Source organism: Vitis vinifera, chromosome 19, assembly GCF_030704535.1.
Source record: "Vitis vinifera cultivar Pinot Noir 40024 chromosome 19, ASM3070453v1".
NCBI lineage: Eukaryota > Viridiplantae > Streptophyta > Magnoliopsida > Vitales > Vitaceae > Vitis > Vitis vinifera.
In genome coordinates, this window is record NC_081823.1 from 25,118,087 (window position 1) to 25,137,891 (window position 19,805).

The 19,805-nt window shown below is 35.3% G+C and overlaps 1 protein-coding gene across 13 annotated transcripts; it reads right to left on the reverse strand.

The window, feature by feature from the left end:
- Positions 1-285: 285 nt before the first annotated feature.
- LOC100265067 (cyclin-T1-5) lies at positions 286-18,873 on the reverse strand. 13 transcript variants are annotated; one of them, XM_010646577.3, is made up of 10 exons: positions 18,757-18,873; positions 17,413-17,482; positions 17,173-17,224; positions 16,741-16,799; positions 15,397-15,719; positions 5,163-5,244; positions 2,968-3,102; positions 2,215-2,390; positions 1,983-2,134; positions 286-1,742 (listed from the first exon to the last, which is right to left on the reverse strand). In XM_010646577.3, the coding sequence occupies exons 5-10, from the start codon at positions 15,621-15,623 to the stop codon at positions 643-645; spliced, it is 1,872 nt and encodes a 623-aa protein (XP_010644879.1). In that variant the 5' UTR covers positions 15,624-15,719; positions 16,741-16,799; positions 17,173-17,224; positions 17,413-17,482; positions 18,757-18,873; the 3' UTR covers positions 286-642. The 13 variants fall into 13 exon arrangements, with proteins under 13 accessions (XP_010644879.1, XP_010644871.1, XP_010644878.1 ...); XM_010646569.3 differs by having other exon boundaries at positions 16,741-16,802; XM_010646576.3 differs by having other exon boundaries at positions 17,173-17,227.
- Between the last annotated feature and the right edge of the window lie 932 nt (positions 18,874-19,805).

The window sequence follows — 19,805 nt, forward strand, 5'->3', positions numbered from 1 at the left end:
CAAAAGCTCCTGAAACTGTATTTGCAGAAGGTACTTCAAAGTAGGGAACAAATCCCCAAATCCGAAAGGCCTTAAAGAGTCTAAGGTAACAGTATTCACTTCAATAAGCATGTAACAATAGCCAATTCATATGATCAAAGCTCTAGGCAAAATATATCAAACAAGAACAAACCATCAACCATATAAGAACCAAAAGGCAGAAGGCGATCAAGGGTATGTTAATCCGCAACTTGATCATACCCATCACTAGAAGCAGCAGCAACCCGGAACCATCTAAGAAGGCGATTAGGGGAAAATGGACCTTGCATTATGAATGCATATTATAACTTTAACAACAATTGTTCAGTTTTACAAATTTCCCTATGAAAATGAAGGGAACCTGAGGAGGCATATATGGATAGTTGGTTCCAAAAAAGAGAGGAAAAAAAAACCCAGAAAGAGTTCCAAGGTTTTAATACTCATAGAGTCATTTTCTGAGCATAGAAGTCGACAACAACTACCAAATTACTTTTGAAAAACCTCAGGGTTTTAGAAGGGTTTATGAGCATACCAACAAATCCCAGTTTATGCTCTCGTGTGTGTAGAGGACCCCTGAGATTATTTGTGATACCAAGACATGCTCCAGCAAGCAGGAAACATGCTTCAGACATGATTTTCCTGTGCATGCCTTTTGTGATCCCTCTCTGAGTAACCAAGCCGGCCGAGTCTGTTCCGATCTTCTGGGAAATCATGATGGTTATGGTGGTGGGAGCCAGGCATATAATCATGCCGCTGCTTTCCATCTGAGAGTTTTTCTGGTGAGCTTCCCGGTTTCCTCTTTCGACTGCTTGACTTGGGTGATCGAAATGCTCGGTCAGCGTCATCAAATGCAGATACCTCACCTTCCTCCACATTCTCCAAATCTGATCCTCGTGATGACAGGGGTTTCAGTCCTTGGTGGTGTCCATCTTCATCATCTTGATGCTTCCCATGGTGTGAGCTCTCATGTTCTGGCCTGTTGGAGGGTTTGGGCCAGCTTTGCCTCCTCTCCCGCTTGGTTTTCTCAGTCTCAACGGCCAACTCGATACCATCTTCCAGTTCTCTCTCGATAAGATCATCCTCATCCATCAGGTCTGTTTTTCTAGTCATGTCACCACGAGTTTTCCTTCTTTTCTCCAGTGCAGCCTTTACCTTGTCTTTATCAATCTTTTTAATAGCTTCCTGGGGTGATTGGCCGAGCAGGCCATCTCTATATTCCAGATTTCGACCATGGTACTTGTCCTTCAATTCCCCTGCTTCTCTTGCTTCACTTCTCCCACCAGTCCTTTCTTGATCATCTTCACCAGGCCCCTCTGACCCATGCCTTGACGCATTTTGACCTTCCCCCAAGTTCTCCTGGTAAAGTGATGGTTCATGTTCATGATAATCACTTGATTCTCCATCAGCCTTGTGGTCTGAAGCACTTCTCATCTCCGTGCTTCCATAGTCATTACTTCGATTTTGGCTGGTTCTTGAAGGTCCACTAATATTATCAACATATGGCTGATCAGATGCTGGCTTAGATGCTACTGGCTTTGAGGTTGCAGGTTTCAATGGAGTTCCCCCACCATGAGCATTACTCATTACATATTCTTCATTAGCAGCTGGAGCTTTTGATGTGGCCCGATGAGCAGCCCCACCTCCAACACTTCCTTCAACTTCACTGCCTTGAGAAGGTGGCACTCGATTTTGTTCGTAGAGCTCCAACATTTGATTACTGACCTCTAAAAGAAACAAATGACCACCATTAAAGGGTGATATAAATATTCATAAAGTAGTTCCAAAACAATTAATCACTGTGGGATCTTTTCATCACCCTCCCTTCCCCACAAAAAGGGTCTATGTTGCAGATTGCCCATTTTATTTGATAATGAATATGTTTATCATATAAAAAGAGAAAAGGGAAGGCACTCTGTCATCATAGGTCTATAATGCTGCTACAGAAAATAAGAGAGGAAACCAACCCTCTAATTGGCGTGGGGTGACATCGAACTCCTGCCACCAGACCTTCTCACCATCTGATGGGAGCTTTACTTTGAGGAACTTGGCAGCAAGGAAAATTGCACCTGCCGCAATGTGGTGGGGCTTAAATTGCAAGCAAAGAGATGTCCGCAGTCTGCATGCCGCTTCCCAGGTCAAGATGAGAAGGAAGAAAGAACAATAACGTGCATAAAAAAAAGAAGCAACCCATCATACCCATCATTGACAAAATTCCAAGCAACTTGAGCAAGGGCATTTTGAGCAACCTTGAATTTCTTTATTGCCTCTACAAGGGGTTTATATGGATGGTGCACATTAAGATCAAAACCAAGTGTAGCAAGTACAACCCTCTCTCCAAGTAAAATTAATTCCTTCTGCTGTTCATATACCTCCTGCATGATAGATGAAAAACATATGAAGAAACATGGAAGGGGAAAAAAATAAAACCACCACCACCACCTTCAAACAATGACAATGAAGTATTTCCTTGAGAAATGATGATGCAAAAAGACATCCCAGTACTAATCAGTTAATTCTTGAGAAAACCAAAAGAAGCAGCTAAAATGGAACAGAATGATCAAGATAACCGAAGTGAGTAGAATTTAAATCTAGGAGACTAATAGCTAGAGACATAACAAGGGGGTCACCATCCCTTTGGCATGTTTATTTATTTATTTATTTTGATAATTTCACCTTGGTATGTTTATAACATTGTCACACACACACATATCTGTATATACACATGCATACATACATACATAATCTCAGCAACAAACAATTCATTTCATTCAATTGAAGTTTTCCAAACAATAAACAGGTGGGGTTTCATTGTGCAATTCAAATTGGAGATGGAACTATCATAGATCATGAAGAAACAAACAGGCTCAACTAAGAGAAATATCATCAAGAAAAATCTGAACAAAGTAGCCAAGTGCCTCATATGAGGCATACCATTTAGAGAAGAAGTACCTTCTGCTTTATCCTTTGAACTGCAGCAGGATCCTTTTTATTAATGATTTCATAAGAAACAAGGATAACATCTTTTAATGGACGGGGAGTTTCTTCAACCTTCCCCGCAAGAAACATACACACTGTTGCAATTGTCTGCAAGACATAGGAGTAGAATTAAGCACTGAAACTGACTGCTTGCATAAAGCCATATCTCAAGTAAATATTTCCATTTTTCAGTGCAGGATAAAGATTTTGCAAAACCAAGCAAAAACTGTGTGTGTGTGCACACGTGCTCGCGTATTTATTTGCATTGTACAACATCCATTGAATCATTAACACAAAAAATTAGAAACATATAGTCCATCAAGCATAATAACATGACAGAGGAAGATATACATGTACAGGCCACATGTTGGGCAAGCAAGACTCAAATTAGATTGAGGCAAAGATTAGAAGCATCATATTCAAGAAAGAAAACCAAGTCATATGCACTGCCTGTCGTGCACAGTGATGCTTGTTGCTTGGGAGAATCACTGGGGTTGGAACCAAGCTTGAAATTGGGATATTTCTCAAGAGTTCATTTCTTTCTCTACTGGGATGGGGGGAGGAGGATTAGGCTCTTGCTTGATAGGTGGTGTGTGAGGAGGTGAATTTGAAGATTCAATCATTTATGCTTTAGCAATTTAAAGAAAGTTTGGTGGCTAATTACCGGAGGGAGTATATATTTCACCAAAGGAATCTATGTTCTTTTTTAGGTAATCACATAATTGGGACATTCAAGAGGTGGGAATTTTCAGGCTTCCACTTATGCAAAGCGTGTTTGTGCGGAAAGATGGATAACATTGTATAAAATTCATTAAAGAAAGGCTTATAGGTTCTTTCTCATTTCATGGCACTTTTGTCTTCATTACCAATGGCTTTTCCCAATATAAGCTGTTGTAGTCTCGAAGGCTCTTCTGTTTCTTTCCTTCCAAATGATCCAAAATAAGCAAAGAGAAGCTGTCCGCCACACCTTTTTCCGCTTTTTACCCACAAAAGAGGGCTTGGTTTATGTTGAGATATTGATCCCACCACACAATAATTTGCTTCTCATGTTCTCAAAATAGAAGAGATTTCAATTGCAACTGTATCTGGCAACAATAACTAGTGGATATTTATACTGTCACTGCATAGAAAGCAAAGGATTGGGGATTCAGTCATGTTATGTTAAGAGGTTATGTGATTGATAGCAATATGGGGGCTTTGAACCTGTTCAAGTGTGAGGATCCATTACATAAGTGTAGGCATCTCATGCTTCTAGTGTTTTCTACTTAAGGATTTCTTGGCTTCAAATCTACTATATTTTATATGATGCTGTGGAGAGGAAGCTTTGTCGGTAAGAGGAATTTTTGGAGGGCAACCAGTTATGTTTTTTTTCTGGGTTTGGAAGGCAAGGGAATTAGAGATTTTTTGAAGATATCTTTCTACTTTTGAGGCGCAAACATATTTTTCTTAACTCTTGGCTCTTATGGTCTATGGATGCCTTTAGGGAAAGGAAGTATTTCTCTTGTTGACTTCATTGCTAGGGCGGTTTGGGCTGAGTGGTTCCAGTGGATGTTGATAACTGACCAGGTTTTTCCTTTTTGCTAATTTTCAACTTTCTTTTTTCTTTTTTTGCTCCTGTTTTTGGCAGTTCTCTGTCTAACACCCTGCCTGTATTCTAGGGACATCCCCTTTCGATAATTTAATAAGCTTTTTCTATTACTCATCAAATAAAAATAAAAAATTAATAAAACTCATCCAATTAGATGCTAGTTAAACAAAATATGACCAACAACCCAATTATCTCCAGGTTTTCTAGTTTGATCAATAAATCTACTTTGAATTTTCTCGTTCAATTATGTTAGTACCCCCATACAACATTGAGTTTATGGCTTCAATTCTACTGGAATGCAAAAGGCATAACATGCATTGCGTGGTCAGGTTGCAGTATAGCTCATGGGAGGATTCAAACAAAGAAAGAAAAAAAAAAAGGAAAGGGAAAGGAGAGATGAAACTGCTAGGACTCGGATCCACTTGGCAAAAAATTCAATAGAAACCAGTTATAAGCAGCTTTTTCTTTCGGAACATTTTCCATATGATCAATGACCTTTCTAATTATTGGTCACATCCAGCTGGAAATATCAATCAGATAGAAAATTGATATAATTTGTAAAAGAATCAAATAGACTCACCCTTCTGTCATTCTTTGCATGGGATTGACGAAGGAAGAAACGGTGACAAAATATGATTGCTGTAGCAATTGTTACCTGGGGCCTGCAATTAAAATGTTCATAATCACAGTGATGCTGGAAAAACAATTATAAACTATTTGCTCATGTTTGAGGCATAAAAAAATAATAAAACAGTAGGAAATCTATATGTATATTCTTCAGTAGAAAGCAAAATATAGACGAATAATAATGATAATTCAATATAAAATACAAGCCAAGAGCCTCCAAATGTTAAACTCAGAAGGCCAAGAGTAAACATCGGAAATGTCCATAGGAGATATCTAACATTATCATTGACAACCCCCAGGGTTTGTGAAATATTGTAATATGATAATCCACCCCTGCCAAATTGTCTGCTTTCAATTATGTAAGTACAATTTCACCCTCAAAAACATAAATTTTCAATTTCAGATTTGCTCTCTAAATCCATTAACAGCAAACTGTTCAACAGAAGACAGCTAAATGATGCTGACACTCACCTCTCAGAGATATAGTTCAGAGACTACAGGGAGGACCAAAAATCATCAGGATTCTCAGAGTTTCAGATTCTAATAAAAAATAAAACTTACAGAATTTTAAAATGGAAACATATGAAGAATAGAGCAATTAGTAAGCAGGAATAAACAAGCATCCTAGTATCAACACTACATTCTGGCAAAATAAAGAAGAAAATTTGTATAAGGAAAACTCTATCAAGTATTGAAGCTTTGTTCATATATATCTTCATTTTATCGAAGTTAGTAAAAACAATGCCTCCTCTCAACCAAAACCCTGAACCTCTTCAATTGACTAATAGTCCCAAGTAACATAGAAATGCAATTAACGCATTATTTGCATCTTCACTCCTTTCTTGTTTCCTTTGAGCTTTATACTCGCCAACTAAAGTTTCTTATCCAAACAAAGGCAAATTAGAGCATGTATGGTATTGATGGAATTCAAACATTAGTACAATTCCTAGTATATAGGAATTAAATTTCCTATAGTAGGCATACTGACTCTAGAAGGCACCCAAGGAGCCCAAATCTTCCTTATTGGAAAACACGTAAGATCTCCACCCACTCCCAAAGATCCACTACCAAAGCATCTTTGTGTAAAACAAACCCAAATTGTTCTGAAAAAGAGTCTTTAAGCAGACACATCGCACACCAGAAGTCAAACCAAAACATTGTGAGGAAACTATTCTCTATTGTGATATGTGTATTCAACAGAGGCGCTTCCTAGTCTGATAGCTTTCCACATACGAACCCCCTAACAAACTTTTTATTTCTTACCCCAAAAATAAAAAAACATTTTGGTGGCCTGAACTCAACATTTTTATTTCTCTATTGTGAAGCGTCATTCTTCTGCATCTTGTGATTCAAAGTTCAATTTTAGGAGAAAGTATCCAGTGCTTATCTCTGGATGCTGATATATCTATTCATGTTTTGTCACTTGTCGTAAGTTAGGTGACTATAAATATTAAAAAATGTTAAGGTTTTTCATTTAAAAAAAAATTAAAGTTCTTTTTAATAGCTATAAGTTTTCCTTAATGGTTCCCAAATGCAACCATTTTCTCTTCCTACCTTCTCCAGTGAATTTCTGGCAACGCACCACCCTCAATATTAATAGGTACTATGTGAATGGAAATCACTCCATTTACTCATTATCAAACTCTTCCCCATTCTCAATAACGACTATGGGCTAGTAGAACCATCTATAAACTACTGCATTTATTAGAGTCTCTCTTTATGTGAAGAGAAAGAAATGAGAAGGATGTGTCTCTACAACAAATCTTCTATGACCCATGACCCTTGAGCGATGTACAATAACAGGAATCCAGATATTAATAGATTCCCTATCACTTCTTCCTCACTAACATTTCCATCAAAGTTTTTATGACCTGAAAAGAACACCAATGAATGATCTTCTAGCCCTCAGCTATCAGAAAAGAATAAAAAAGTTCCAAGAACATTATGTCTCTCCCTAAAGAAGGTTCACTAGAAAGGGTCTACAAAAGAGGATTAGTGAGGGTGTTTAAACATAACAATACGTTACTTGGTTATGACAATTAATAAAGGAAACTCTTTCTTGCTAGACGGGCTTGGCAATGCACCAAAGAAAGTTCTTTCTTGCCAAAGAGAATTCATTCAGAAGGATTTACTAGAAAGGATTGCCCAAAAATGTCTAGAAGATATGGCAAGGAGAAAGATATCTTGACTTAAGAATAACTAAGATAACTTTGCAATCGGTAATATGTCCTTTAGGCCTAGCTCAAGTGGTAAGGGTTATGGTGGGTATCCAGGAGACTTCAGGTTTGATTCCATGTAACAGAAAATATATATGTATATATATATATATATATATATATTAAAATAATATAGTACATAATATAAATTTTAAAGTTATCCTTCAATGGAAAACTACTACGAATTTTTGACATCTAATCAGAAAATGCTAATGTGACAAATAGTAGGAGCTAGCATAGGTATCATGTCAGCATTGACATGATGCCATGGAGGTATTGGACACTTTCTCCAATCTTGGGCAATTGTTCTTTGTCATGAATTCAAGCTTTATGATAATCACTAACAAAGAAACATGAATGAACGTTTGATAAATCCTTGGGCTCCCAATTTCAATTATGTAATTATGATTATTTGCTTAGTTGTTGGTGAGATGGCTAGCTCATCATATGCATCCAACAGTTTTGAGTATTATTTTCTAATACAAAAAGTTTTGCCTGTATCAAAGTCTGTATAGCTACTAAATTGTGCTTTTTAATCAGCTATTTTCCCTATCATGAATCATTACTATCAATTCATATACCATACTGTGAATCATTTCCAATTTTTTGCTATCATGTATTCTGAAATACAATTACATGTTGGAAAATATAGGTAAAAGAAATATGCAGACATACATGGAAGATATGCACATATTGAAATAATGGAACACAGTAATATTTAACCAATTTCAAGAAAGATACCAAGACTAGAGCTAAAGTGAAGTAGGACATTGTGCCTTGTCATTACATCACAGACAAATGCATCCATCACATCCTTCATTCACAAAGAACTAAAGACTAGAGGTTAGATGCCTTTTTAAACAAGAAAACTTCTTTCTTTCTCTTTTTGTTTTTTCTGACATGGAAAAGACATTTTATAGCATTAATTCATAACTAAAACCAGCAAGATAAGCATTCTAAAATTTTAAATTTACTAATTACTGTAGAGTTTCAAAAAAATTGCCACTCATTACTAATATACTGAAAATTCTAATGAGTTCCAACTGATACACAGAAAAGAAATCATTGAGCATGCACAAGAAGAATGTGTTTTCGTTTGTCTTTGTTTTTTTGTTTTTTTCTGGGGTAACAAGGAATCCACCTCAACAACAAAGCGTTCATTCCAACCTTAAATATTGAGAGAGCTCAAATTCAAGACCTTTGGTTCATTGCTAGAAGTTAATATTGTTGAACTACAACCAAGGGGAATGGACAACTAGAATGCGCGCGCACACACACACACACACAGATATAATGTATGAATGTATGTGTGCTTAAGCATAAATATGGGCCATGGATACAGAAATCGGAGTCTTCAAACCTTTGAAAATGGTCCAATCACTTGACGATATGCTTTCAAGAATCAAGATAGAGCTATCTTTTGAATTTTGCAAAAGGAATAAAGTAGCAAAATGCCATTGGATTCAAGTATCACAAAGAGAAGATATTTTTATAAGGGGAGCACAAAAAAAATGAATATTTAAATTTTAACATTTACCTTAAAGCATTTTCTAAAGACAATACACGAAAGGAAAAAAAAAATGCAAATTTGATTCATTTAGAAACCATAAAGGTGGAATAATGGTGCATTTATAACAGGCCGTAAATATCATATCGTGACTCACATGTCTATTGACAAGGTGAGATTGAGAAAACTTTTTTGAATAGGAAAATTTTAATATATTAACAACGCCTACACAAAAGGGCGCATGGAAAGAAACAAACACGACATATAAAAAGGCGTCAAAAGGCCAACTAAAGCAAAGGGATACACAAAATGCATCCTTCGTATTACATAGAGCTCAACCAATCAATAAAGTTCATCATGAATATAGAGTAATCTCTTATATACATTCTTAACCCAATCTAAAAAATTAAACATAAAAGATCTTTTGAGTGCTTTATCCATGTTTCCTTCATATTACTTAGAGCTCAACCAATCAATAAAGTTCATCATGAATATAGAATAATCCCATATATACACTCTTAACCCAATCTAAAAAATTAAACATAAAAGATCTTTTGAGTGCTTTATCCGTGTTTTCTACATTATCAAAAGCCCTTCTATTTCTCTCCTTCCATATGGTTCAAAATAAGCATAAGGGAACAATTGTCTAAACTTCCTTTCTATTTTTCTCAACAACGGATCTATGACAGCTCAAGAAGACATTCCTTACTGAGGAGAGCAATCACTCGGTACATTCCAAAAAGAGTGTAAATTAGCCACCACAAGATGACTATTTTCCAATAGTGACGAAGAATGTAATCAACCATTTCTTATTCTCCTTAGCACATCTAGCATCTAATTGACATCTTCCATTCCTTCATGTTAAGTTAATCAAAGTCAATATCCTTCCCCATGTGGCTTTCCAAGCAAAAAAAGTTGACTTTCAATGGAATCCAAGGATTTCAAACAATATTAGAAGGAAAAGCCTCCACTCTGCCCCTAGATAAGGAGTAGAGAAATTCAACTGAAAATTTCCACACTTCATGTTCGGCTAAACCATTTTATCCTCAAAGTCCCTATAAATTGTTAGTGCTTGCAATTTCTTAGAAGAAGCCTCCACCCAATTTAGCTCCTAGTCATGGATTTGTTGTGTTAAACATCAAACAACACCCCTCCTACCCTTGCATCCACACTTCGACTACCCATGAATCTTTAATAGTGCCTAAAGCAAACAATGTAGGAAAAAGCCTCGCCTAGAGGAAGGTCACCACACTACCCATCCTTCCAAATTTTCACCCTTCGTCCATTCCTGACCTTAAAACCGATTCTACTATCAAAGGCCTCTCACCCATTTCTAATAGCCTTTCACACTCCCACTTCATACCCTTCCCTTTGTGAGCACCACCCCCACACTTTCTCCCCATACTTCCTTGTAATCACTCTCTTCCAAAAGGAGTCCCTCTCAATACCAAATCTCGAACACCATCTGCAGAGTAGAGTCGAGCCTTGTTAAGATTGAATAGACTTCTCATACCTAGCCCCGCTTCCACTTGTACATACAAATTGTAGAACAATTCACCAAATGGAACTTTTTCACCAAAGCAATCCCTTCTATAAAGGAAATCACACTTTGGATCTTTTCAAACTTTTAAGCTTACTTTTCTTGAGATTACAAATAATGACATGAAGCATATAGGAAAGCTAGAAAAAGTGCTTTCGATTGAAATCAGCCCTCTGCCTTTTGATAGGTGAAGTCTCTTTCATACAATAACTTGTTTCTGAAATCTTCCTTCCACCACATCCCAAACCATGAAGATCTTAAAAGGGGCTCCCAACAGAAGGCCTGTACGATTGGTGGGGAGGGTACCACCACCCTACAATCTAGAACCCTAGCTTGGTTCTCCACATTAGCAAATCCCTCGATTGGGATCAACTCACTTCATGGGCCAACAAAGATAAATATATTAGTTAACTATTTTGGCAGTATTCAAGATCTGAACATCATCCTTGATAAAAAAAAAAAAAAAAAATGAACATCATCCAATTACTATTTCAATCTTAATATAGGTATTTGAGCAATTTGTTGCATATTCATATGGGGTTACCCATTAATAAAATAGTATGGTAAAGCAATTTGAACATGGTTAGATAATTGGATGATGCATAGAACACACAATAATAAGTTTTGACATATATAGAAATTTACTTCAAAATTTTTAAACCTTGTGTGTAATTTTTTAATATTTCAAATTCTGAGACTTGACCAAATAGAAGCCATTCCCAAGGCAATAAACTTGGTGGCTTCAAAACTAAAGCATTGTCTCTTATAAGATATTTGACCCGGATTCCAGGTGAAACATTAGTTAATTAAGTAAAATGAACTCAAGATGCAAGATCTTTACATTTGAACACAACAAAAGTTCATTAAGTTGTAGAATGAGATGATTGATTATAAAAGATTAAAATAAAAAAAGGATACAAGACAAGGAAAAAAAAAAACTTTGACAATTATACCAAGGTTTCTATGCAATCACACCTAGGGTTTCCCAAAAATCACATGGGAGAAGATAATCACAACCTCCAAAGAACCATAATACATGCTGAAAAGTCCTAATTAAAATTTTCAACTTTTCGTTTTTACTTTAAAAACTACATAGGTATATATAGATTCTTATGATTCTCTTTCCTACTAGTATAACTTTCCTAACTCATTATATTTCTTCAAATTTTAGAAATGGATACAAAGAAAGAATATTATTATTAGCAATATTATTAATAATTTTTTATTTTTTTTCATTCTATTTTTGATAGGATGGACAAAAAATTCATATAAAAGGCACCTAACAAAAGGGAGGTGCACCCAAATATACACATGGGGGTATACAAGAGGCACTAAAGAAAGAACAAAACACATGCCCACCTAGGAACAACAAAAGCAAGACCTTCAGTTTGCAATTCAAGACTTTCTATTTTTTTTATTTTTTTACGAATAAAGAACAATTGCATTACAAGCACCCCACCAAAAGGGTGCATAAAAGTATACAAGGCATCAAAGGCTAAATGAGAAAGAGGGAAACACAAGAAACAAGACCCTCGCCTTACTTAGAGTTCAACCAATCAATAAATTCCAATAGTGACTAGGAACACTCTCATATGTGCACCCTAACCCATTCCCCTCAACAAATGTACATAAAGATTGTTTAATTACTTGATATGTATATTTGGTATTTTTGAAAAGCTCTTTTGTTTCTCTCCTTTCAGATGATCCATAATAAACATAAAAGAGCTGCTTTCCATGCTTTCTTCCTCTTCTTCCCTACAAAGGGTTCATGCCAACTTAGAAAGACGGCTCTGCCTGAGGAGAGCATCATAGACTGAACACCAAACAAAGCATAAATTAACTATCTTAATATGATTGCTTTGGAACAATGAAGAGGATATGATCCACGGTTTTGTCCTCTCCTTTACATAAATAATACCTACTCGACAACCTCCAACCCTTCCTGTTGAGCCGATCCACAATTCAGACAATCTATTAACTCCAACAATGTACAATTAGCCCAACTAAGTGAGACCCTAAGCTACTCCCAAAAGGAACTTTATAAGGGTCTCCTTTAGCTTTTGATTTGCATGATCTTCTTTATTAAATGTTCGTTTGTTATATTATCTCCATATGCATCAAAATAAGCAAAGGAGAGTCATTCATCAAACTTTCCTCCTCCACTTATCCAAGCCTTGCACCTTCAACCAAACAGACATCCCATGGTTGATTTTGTAAAAAAACCACTGCAGCCCAAAAAACTTCAATGAAAAATTTTGCAATGTCCAGTCCCGTTGCAGAGAATCAGAATGTTATTTGCTGAATCCTTGCTACCTTTATAAAACTGCACATGCTTGACCAACCTCTACTCATGAGAAGGTATATGGTTAAGATTTTACCCCACAACCTTCCACACAAAAAAAAAATATATAAATAAAAATCCTCATAGGAGCTCTAGTTCCCCAAATCTCATGAATGGGGAAAAACTTCATACCCTCAGCATAATAGGAATCTAATTTGAAAACTTAAAAAAAAAAAAAAAAAAAAAGAATACTTTTTTTTACCCCACAACCTTTGTAAAACTGCACGAGTTAAGATTTATTTTGATAAGATATATGGTTAAGATTTTACCTCACAACCTTCCACACAAAAAAAAAATTATGAATAAAAATCCTCATAGGAGCTCTAGTTCCCCAAATCTCATGAATGGGGAAAAACTTCATACCCTCAGCATAATAGGAATCTTATTTAAAAACTTCAAAAAAAAAAAAAACAAAATACTTTCTTAGCATAAGACGGCTAAAAGAAACAAAAACTTAACAAAGTTAATCGCTAACTAAACTAAGAATTTACCAATAGACTCAACCTAAATTAACTATGGTAAGTCTCATGAGAAAGTTAAATCCTCATTGGTTTCCCAAATTAAGACTTGCACATTCGACCTAACCTTTCTCCTCTTTTTTTTGATAGGTAAATAGATTTCATTAAGAGCCAAAAGGCTAGAGAAAAGGTATACACAGAGTATACCAAAGACAAAGAAGCAAAAAACAAAGGGGCAAAACAAACCTGACCCTTACTTGGTGGCTAGCCAGTCTACAAAATCTATCAAAGACAAAGTGTGATCCTCTATATACACCCTAGCCCAATTCACAAAAGTGCACAAAAAAATGGATTTAATGTCTTGATCGTTCCTCTCCATATCATCGAAGGCCCTCCTATTTCTTTCTTTCCAAATGGTCCACATCAAGCAGAGAGGGGCAGTTCTCCAAGCTTTCTCCCTTTTCTTGCCCACAAAGGAACCATGCCAACCTAGGAGGCTTTTTTTCATAGAGGAGTGCATCACCCATTACACCCCAAACAGGGAGAAGATTAGAAGTCATAGCATTCTGGCTTTCTCGCAAAACAGAAGAAGGTGATCTGTGGTTTCCTCCTTATATTTACACAAAAAGCACCTGTTGGGGATGCTCCCACCAAATCTCTTCAGTCGATCCGTGGTGAGCAACCTGCTCCAAGCCGCCTCCCAACCAAAGAAGCTAGCCCTAATTGGGACCCAAGGCGTCCAAATAGTTCTAGCCGGGAAGGGGGGCTTGGCGTCCCTTGAGAATGAGCTATAAAAGGACTTGACAGTCTTCAAAAGATAATCCATGTTGTTCCACATCATAGAAGTTTAAAATCATTTGAATTCATAAAGCATGTTTCTTCCTAATACATAGCAAAGTTGCATCACCATTTGAAACCAGAAAGTGAAAGTGACCCATGTGTTTAAAAGCTTTAAAAAATTTTAAAAATGGATACCGCAGAAACAATTTGATTTTAAAATTGGAAACTTACAGCAAGAAGAATATTTTACAAAAACCCCCAAACCACACAAAAAGAGTCAAGAAAGAAAAAGGGGGGAACAACAAAAGGCAAAAAAAAAGAAGGGATTTCCATAGTTCCCAAGCTATGACATGGACTCTGTTGCAGCCAGCCAGTAGAGAAAGCAAATTTTGATTTGTTTGAGTAAAACAAAAACTAGAACCTGGTTTAAGATGATTTCCTATGTTAAATATATACTAATAAATATGCATTTAAGTACTTTCCCTGTTTTATAATAAGCTGACCAAGAGAGAAGCTCGACACCAGAGATTTCTTTGGCGATTACTTTCCCACTTCAGTTTCTTTCCTGATTTATGTGGATGTAGTTTGTGTGTTTTAGTACTGTACAATTGCTCTCTGTCTCTCTGGATTCAAACAAACAGATTTTTCATCCTCCTAGTCTCGTTTTTTGTTCTTTTCGTGATAAAATTCTCAACTTTGGATCTAAAAGGGGATGAAAAAGATAAGTCTCTGCTTATCTAACTAGCATGTTAACTGTACTCACTTCTAAACATTAAAGAACCAGCTCCACAAAAGCAAACCTGACAACAATGAACCCAAACCCCTCTCCACCCCTCCCTCCTCTCTCTCAATAGAGACAACAATGTATCATTGTTGGCATTGACTCTCCTTTCCCTCTCTCAACAGAAACAATATATGTATTCAGAAGGACACTTTTTTTGTTCCTTCCAAATACACCAAATAAGCATAGCGTGCTCCACAACACATTACTTTATCACGGACTTGCAAATTAGAACTTAAACAGACCAAAAATCAAATAGAATCCAACAAGCAGGTATCTACAATGTTTTTCTATTGAAAGGGATTTAAAAAATATATCATTGCAAAGTTGAAAGAGTAATTGAGCAAGGAGAACAAGGACACATGCAAGACCCTAACCCTGGAAAATAACATTCACTTCATATACATAAAAGTAACCTACACTTTAAGCCCAGTGACCATATGACTATTTTGAAACAAACATTAAAAGTACTGAAATGGTAAACAATGAGAGTTATTGCATGTAACCAAAGAAACAGGGAAAGGCATGGCAATTCAGACAATGCTTGACAAGTTCATGACTTACACTTTGAGCCTCATGCCCAAATCCTGTAGAAATGTACAGTACGACTTGCGTAGGTAAGTCTCTTTTTTCAAATCAATTCCATCACGCTTGGAAGGGGAATTTTCTTCAATTTCCTTCCTAGATAAGTACCAACGGCCACCTTCCTCTGGTTTGTCCTGAGGAAATTTGTAAGACCCACCTTCATACATTCCATGATGTGACGGATCGCCAGGCAACAGACCAGCCATATGAACCTCTTCCCACCAAATTTATCTAAAGTTGGTACAGATGGTCAATATTATTCACTGATTGAATGATTGCTTCACCATCCACCAAGTAGCCCCCTGTCAGAGGACAAGCAAGATAAGTCAGAAACAAAGGACTCTACTGATGATTCTTTATGTATCCCAGATAAGAATAACATGAGATCACACAGAAGTAAAAAGCTTTAGCAAGGCATCCAAGACTGTTCAAAACCGGAACTTCAAAAGCCAAGCCCTTAAAAGTCAAATTCTGAATCTTCTTCCCCTGTGATAATTCAGTAGCTTCTCATGCACCTTATCCAGTCATAACAGCCTGTATGCCTTCAAGAGAACATCTTCAGGAGAACATATAGCATTGTCCTAGATTTGGGATAAAAACTGAATCTACCAAGTCAGAAAAGAAAAAGGCTTCCCAAGTACTAGCTTTGAACTCAGAAAATAGGCAACCTCAACATCCCTGAAGAACGAGATTCATGTTCCAACTGCATTGGCCACCCTGCTTTAGAGTCTCTATCAAAACTACCTTCTAAATCTAAATTCCAATTAGACTAATTCAATTTTAACTTAAGCATTTGAATGTTGATTGGCCTTAAATATTATTCATTCTCAATTAAGGAGACACAGTGCTAAATTATAATGCATCCATCATAAACAACTTTATAAGATTATCTCCCATAAAGAGTAGCTTTAACTGCTTGCTAAAAGCTGTTGATCACCTTTGTAATGTCTAACACTTAAAAAAGTACACAATAAATCTAGTGCATATCAATGGCAAAAGAACAGTAGACCACATTTCATAAAATAATGAGACTCAAGGGGAAAGATTATCAACCATATCAAAACATCATTATTTCATTAGGATGTGTTGCATAAATATCAGTGATCTAATAGGATATATTTGCCCAACTACTATCTTTTTCTTAATCAACTACTATCTTGTTCTTAATCATGTACAGCCCTTCCCTTTTTTAAATAAAGAAACTGTCTAATAGTAAATGCCAGCATTAAAAATTTTACTTCAAACTACTAAAAATTATATATTCAAAAAAATAAATAAAATAATTCCAATCATAAATTTTTGTGATTAGCTGAAATTTCATACCAGATGCTGCTTATACACTACTTCCTCAATGTACCAAAAATGCAATATCTACACTCTTCCTGCTGAAAAATAAAGAAATATATAAATAAATAAAACCATAAACAGATGAAATATACTACTTGGCTGAGATTGATTAGAGACATCCATGATTGGTTGCTGAGAACACATGGGAAAAAAAAAATTTAAAATTTTCTCAAGTTCTGCTTTCTAAGATTTAGAACCAAAAAAGTAAAATTGAAAAGAAGGGTTTTCTTTCCTTTTTTTCTCTCCCATTTTCCTAGAAACCAACCAGAGGACAAGGGGAAAAAAGGAATTGAAATGCAAGTTAAAGAATTCAAATCCAAGAGCATAAACCAAAGAAAAAGTAAATGTACTAAAAAAACAAGAACTTTAAAAAATTCAAAATTTGCATAGTTAGCTGTAAATTCACACCTGTTTGCAGCTCTCTGTTCTCATTTCAAAAATTCAATATCTACCCTTTTTCCTGCTAAACAAAAACAACAAGAAAAATTAGATACATTGTTTTGCGTTTGGTTGATGAGGAATCTAAAATTTTCCTAGAAACAAACAGAGGATATAGAAAAGGACCCAAATCCAAGAGAATTAACAGGAAAGAAAGTAAATGTACTTAAACAAATAATAAAAACTTTATGATCAGCTGAAATTTCCTACCTGATTCCTCCTCTTTGTAATTTTCAGAGACTAACCTCAATGGTCCAAACTACAATTATCTACACATTTCCTGCAAGAGATAATTACAACAAATAAATTTAAAATTAACTGTGCGTTTGGCAGATAAGAAAGCGTAGGAAAAAAAAGAAAGAAAGAAGAAAATAAAATTCAGTAAAATTTGGTATTAAAAAAAGGAAAACGAAAATGGGAAGGGGGCAGGGGGTGCGTTTGGCTGCGGAGAAAGTGCAGGAAAAAAAAAAGAGAGGAAAGAAGTTAAAATTTGCCCGATAGTAGGGGATTAGTAATTGAGAAGTAAAGAAATAAAAAAGAAGAATTCAAGGAAAATAAGAAGAGTGGAAGGAAGAGGACAATGGGAATTTGAATCGAAAAGAACCGAACTCAGTACAACTATACGAGTGAAATTGGGGAAACGCACCGGGGAGTTTGGCTGCTGAGAAAGTGCAAGAAAAACAGAACAGAAAGAAGAAATAAAGGCTTACTCGGGCTTCCATTTCGAAGATTGAAACCCAAAAATCAGAATTGGTAAGGGTTTCCTTCTTTCGCTTTTCTGCCCCCAATTTTCTCGAGAACCGAACGCAGATAGATCGATAATTGAAAAAGAAAAAAAAAAAAAAAAGAAAGAAGAAGAAAAAAAATGCGAATGAAAGAGAAAAGCAAATAGCAATTGAGTCGAAAAGAGCCAAACTTAAAACAACTACTCGAGTGAAATTGGGTAAAACGACCGGGGCCTTTGCTGTTGTGAAAATTCAGGAAAAAAAAGAGCAGAAAGAAGAAATCAAAACTTACTCGAGCTTCACTTTTGAAGATTGGAAACGCATAAATCAGAATTGAAAAGAAGGGTTTTCTTGTTTCCCTTTTCTGCCCCGATTTTCTCGAGAACCAAACGGGAAGGGATTGATAACCAAAGAAAGAAGAAGAAAAACGAATGTAATTGAAAGAGAAAAGCAACTGGAAATTGAATCGAAAAAAAATGAACTTAAAACAACTATCCGAGTGAAATTAGGTAAAACGACGGGGGCGTTTGGCTGATGGGAAATAGCGGGAAAAAAAAGAACAGAAAGAAGAAATCAAAACTTACTCGAGCTTCGCTTTCCAGGATTGGAAACCCAAAAATCATAATGGCAAAAAGGGTTTTCTCGTTTCCATTTTCTGCCCCCAATTTTCTCGAGAACCAAACGGGGGATAGATTGAAAATACAAAATTGAAAAGAAAGGAAATCAAAGAAAGAAGAAAGACGAGAAATTGAAGAAAAGAAATGGGAATGGAAGAGAGAAAAGCAAATGGGAATTGAATCAGAAAAGCGAAGAAGAGAGAGAGACTCACCTTTCGACACTGGAGAGAGAGAGAGAGAGAGGGATATCAGAAGGAAAAGGGCTCTTTCTCTTACCTCAATTTTTAGGGTTTTATTGAATGTAAAAGAGACTGCCCGTTCCAAAAATACGTAAAAATTAAAAAAAATCCAGTCTTGACTTGGATAGGATCCTATTAGGGTCGGACCGGTTTGGATTGAGCCCGAGTTGAGTTGAATCGGGTAATAATCATATATGGGAAAATATTGCTTTTTTTATTATTATTTATTTATATCAAAATAAAGAAGCTCATATGTTTGGTAATTATTTTTTAAAATTATGAAAAATAATTTTTAAGAACTATTTTTAAAAATAATTATTTGATTTTTGTAAAACAAAAGTTTATTTAAAACCTGAAATATTTTTAACTTATTTTTAATATTTTAAAAGTAATTTTTATGTTAAATGTTTTATTTTTAATTATTTCACATATTTGTGTAATTATTTTTAAAACAATATTCATAAAATAAATGAAAATTATATAAAACAATTAAAAAATATTTTCTAAAAATACCATGTAAATAAAAAATAATTTTTAATTGTCAAACGTATTTCTTTTTTTAATAATAAAAATTGTTATTGAAAACGGTTATCATACATATCCTCATTTTTCATTCTCGTATCATTTCTTGTTTTAGACTATATATATATATAGAAAAAATAAAAATAGAAGGAGTTTAAAAGAGAAATTAATATGGTGAAAATGTAGCACATTGTAATTACTATAAGGGGCAAAACTAAGAATTGGTTTTTATTTAAAAGGAAAGATAGAGATTTAATTTTTATGGAGGAGGTATCATTGAATTAATGACTAGAAGAGTTAGGAATGACAATGAGGTTTAATTTTTATGGAGGTATTAATGATGATAATGGGTTAAGTCCCCTATTCTTAAAAAATATATCTATTCCAAGATAGAGAATATTTGTTTTAATTTTATATATGTGGTAAAAAAATGAAAAATATATTAAATTGAAATTTTTTTTTATTAATTTTATATATAAAGGGGTGAAATAGGATAATGT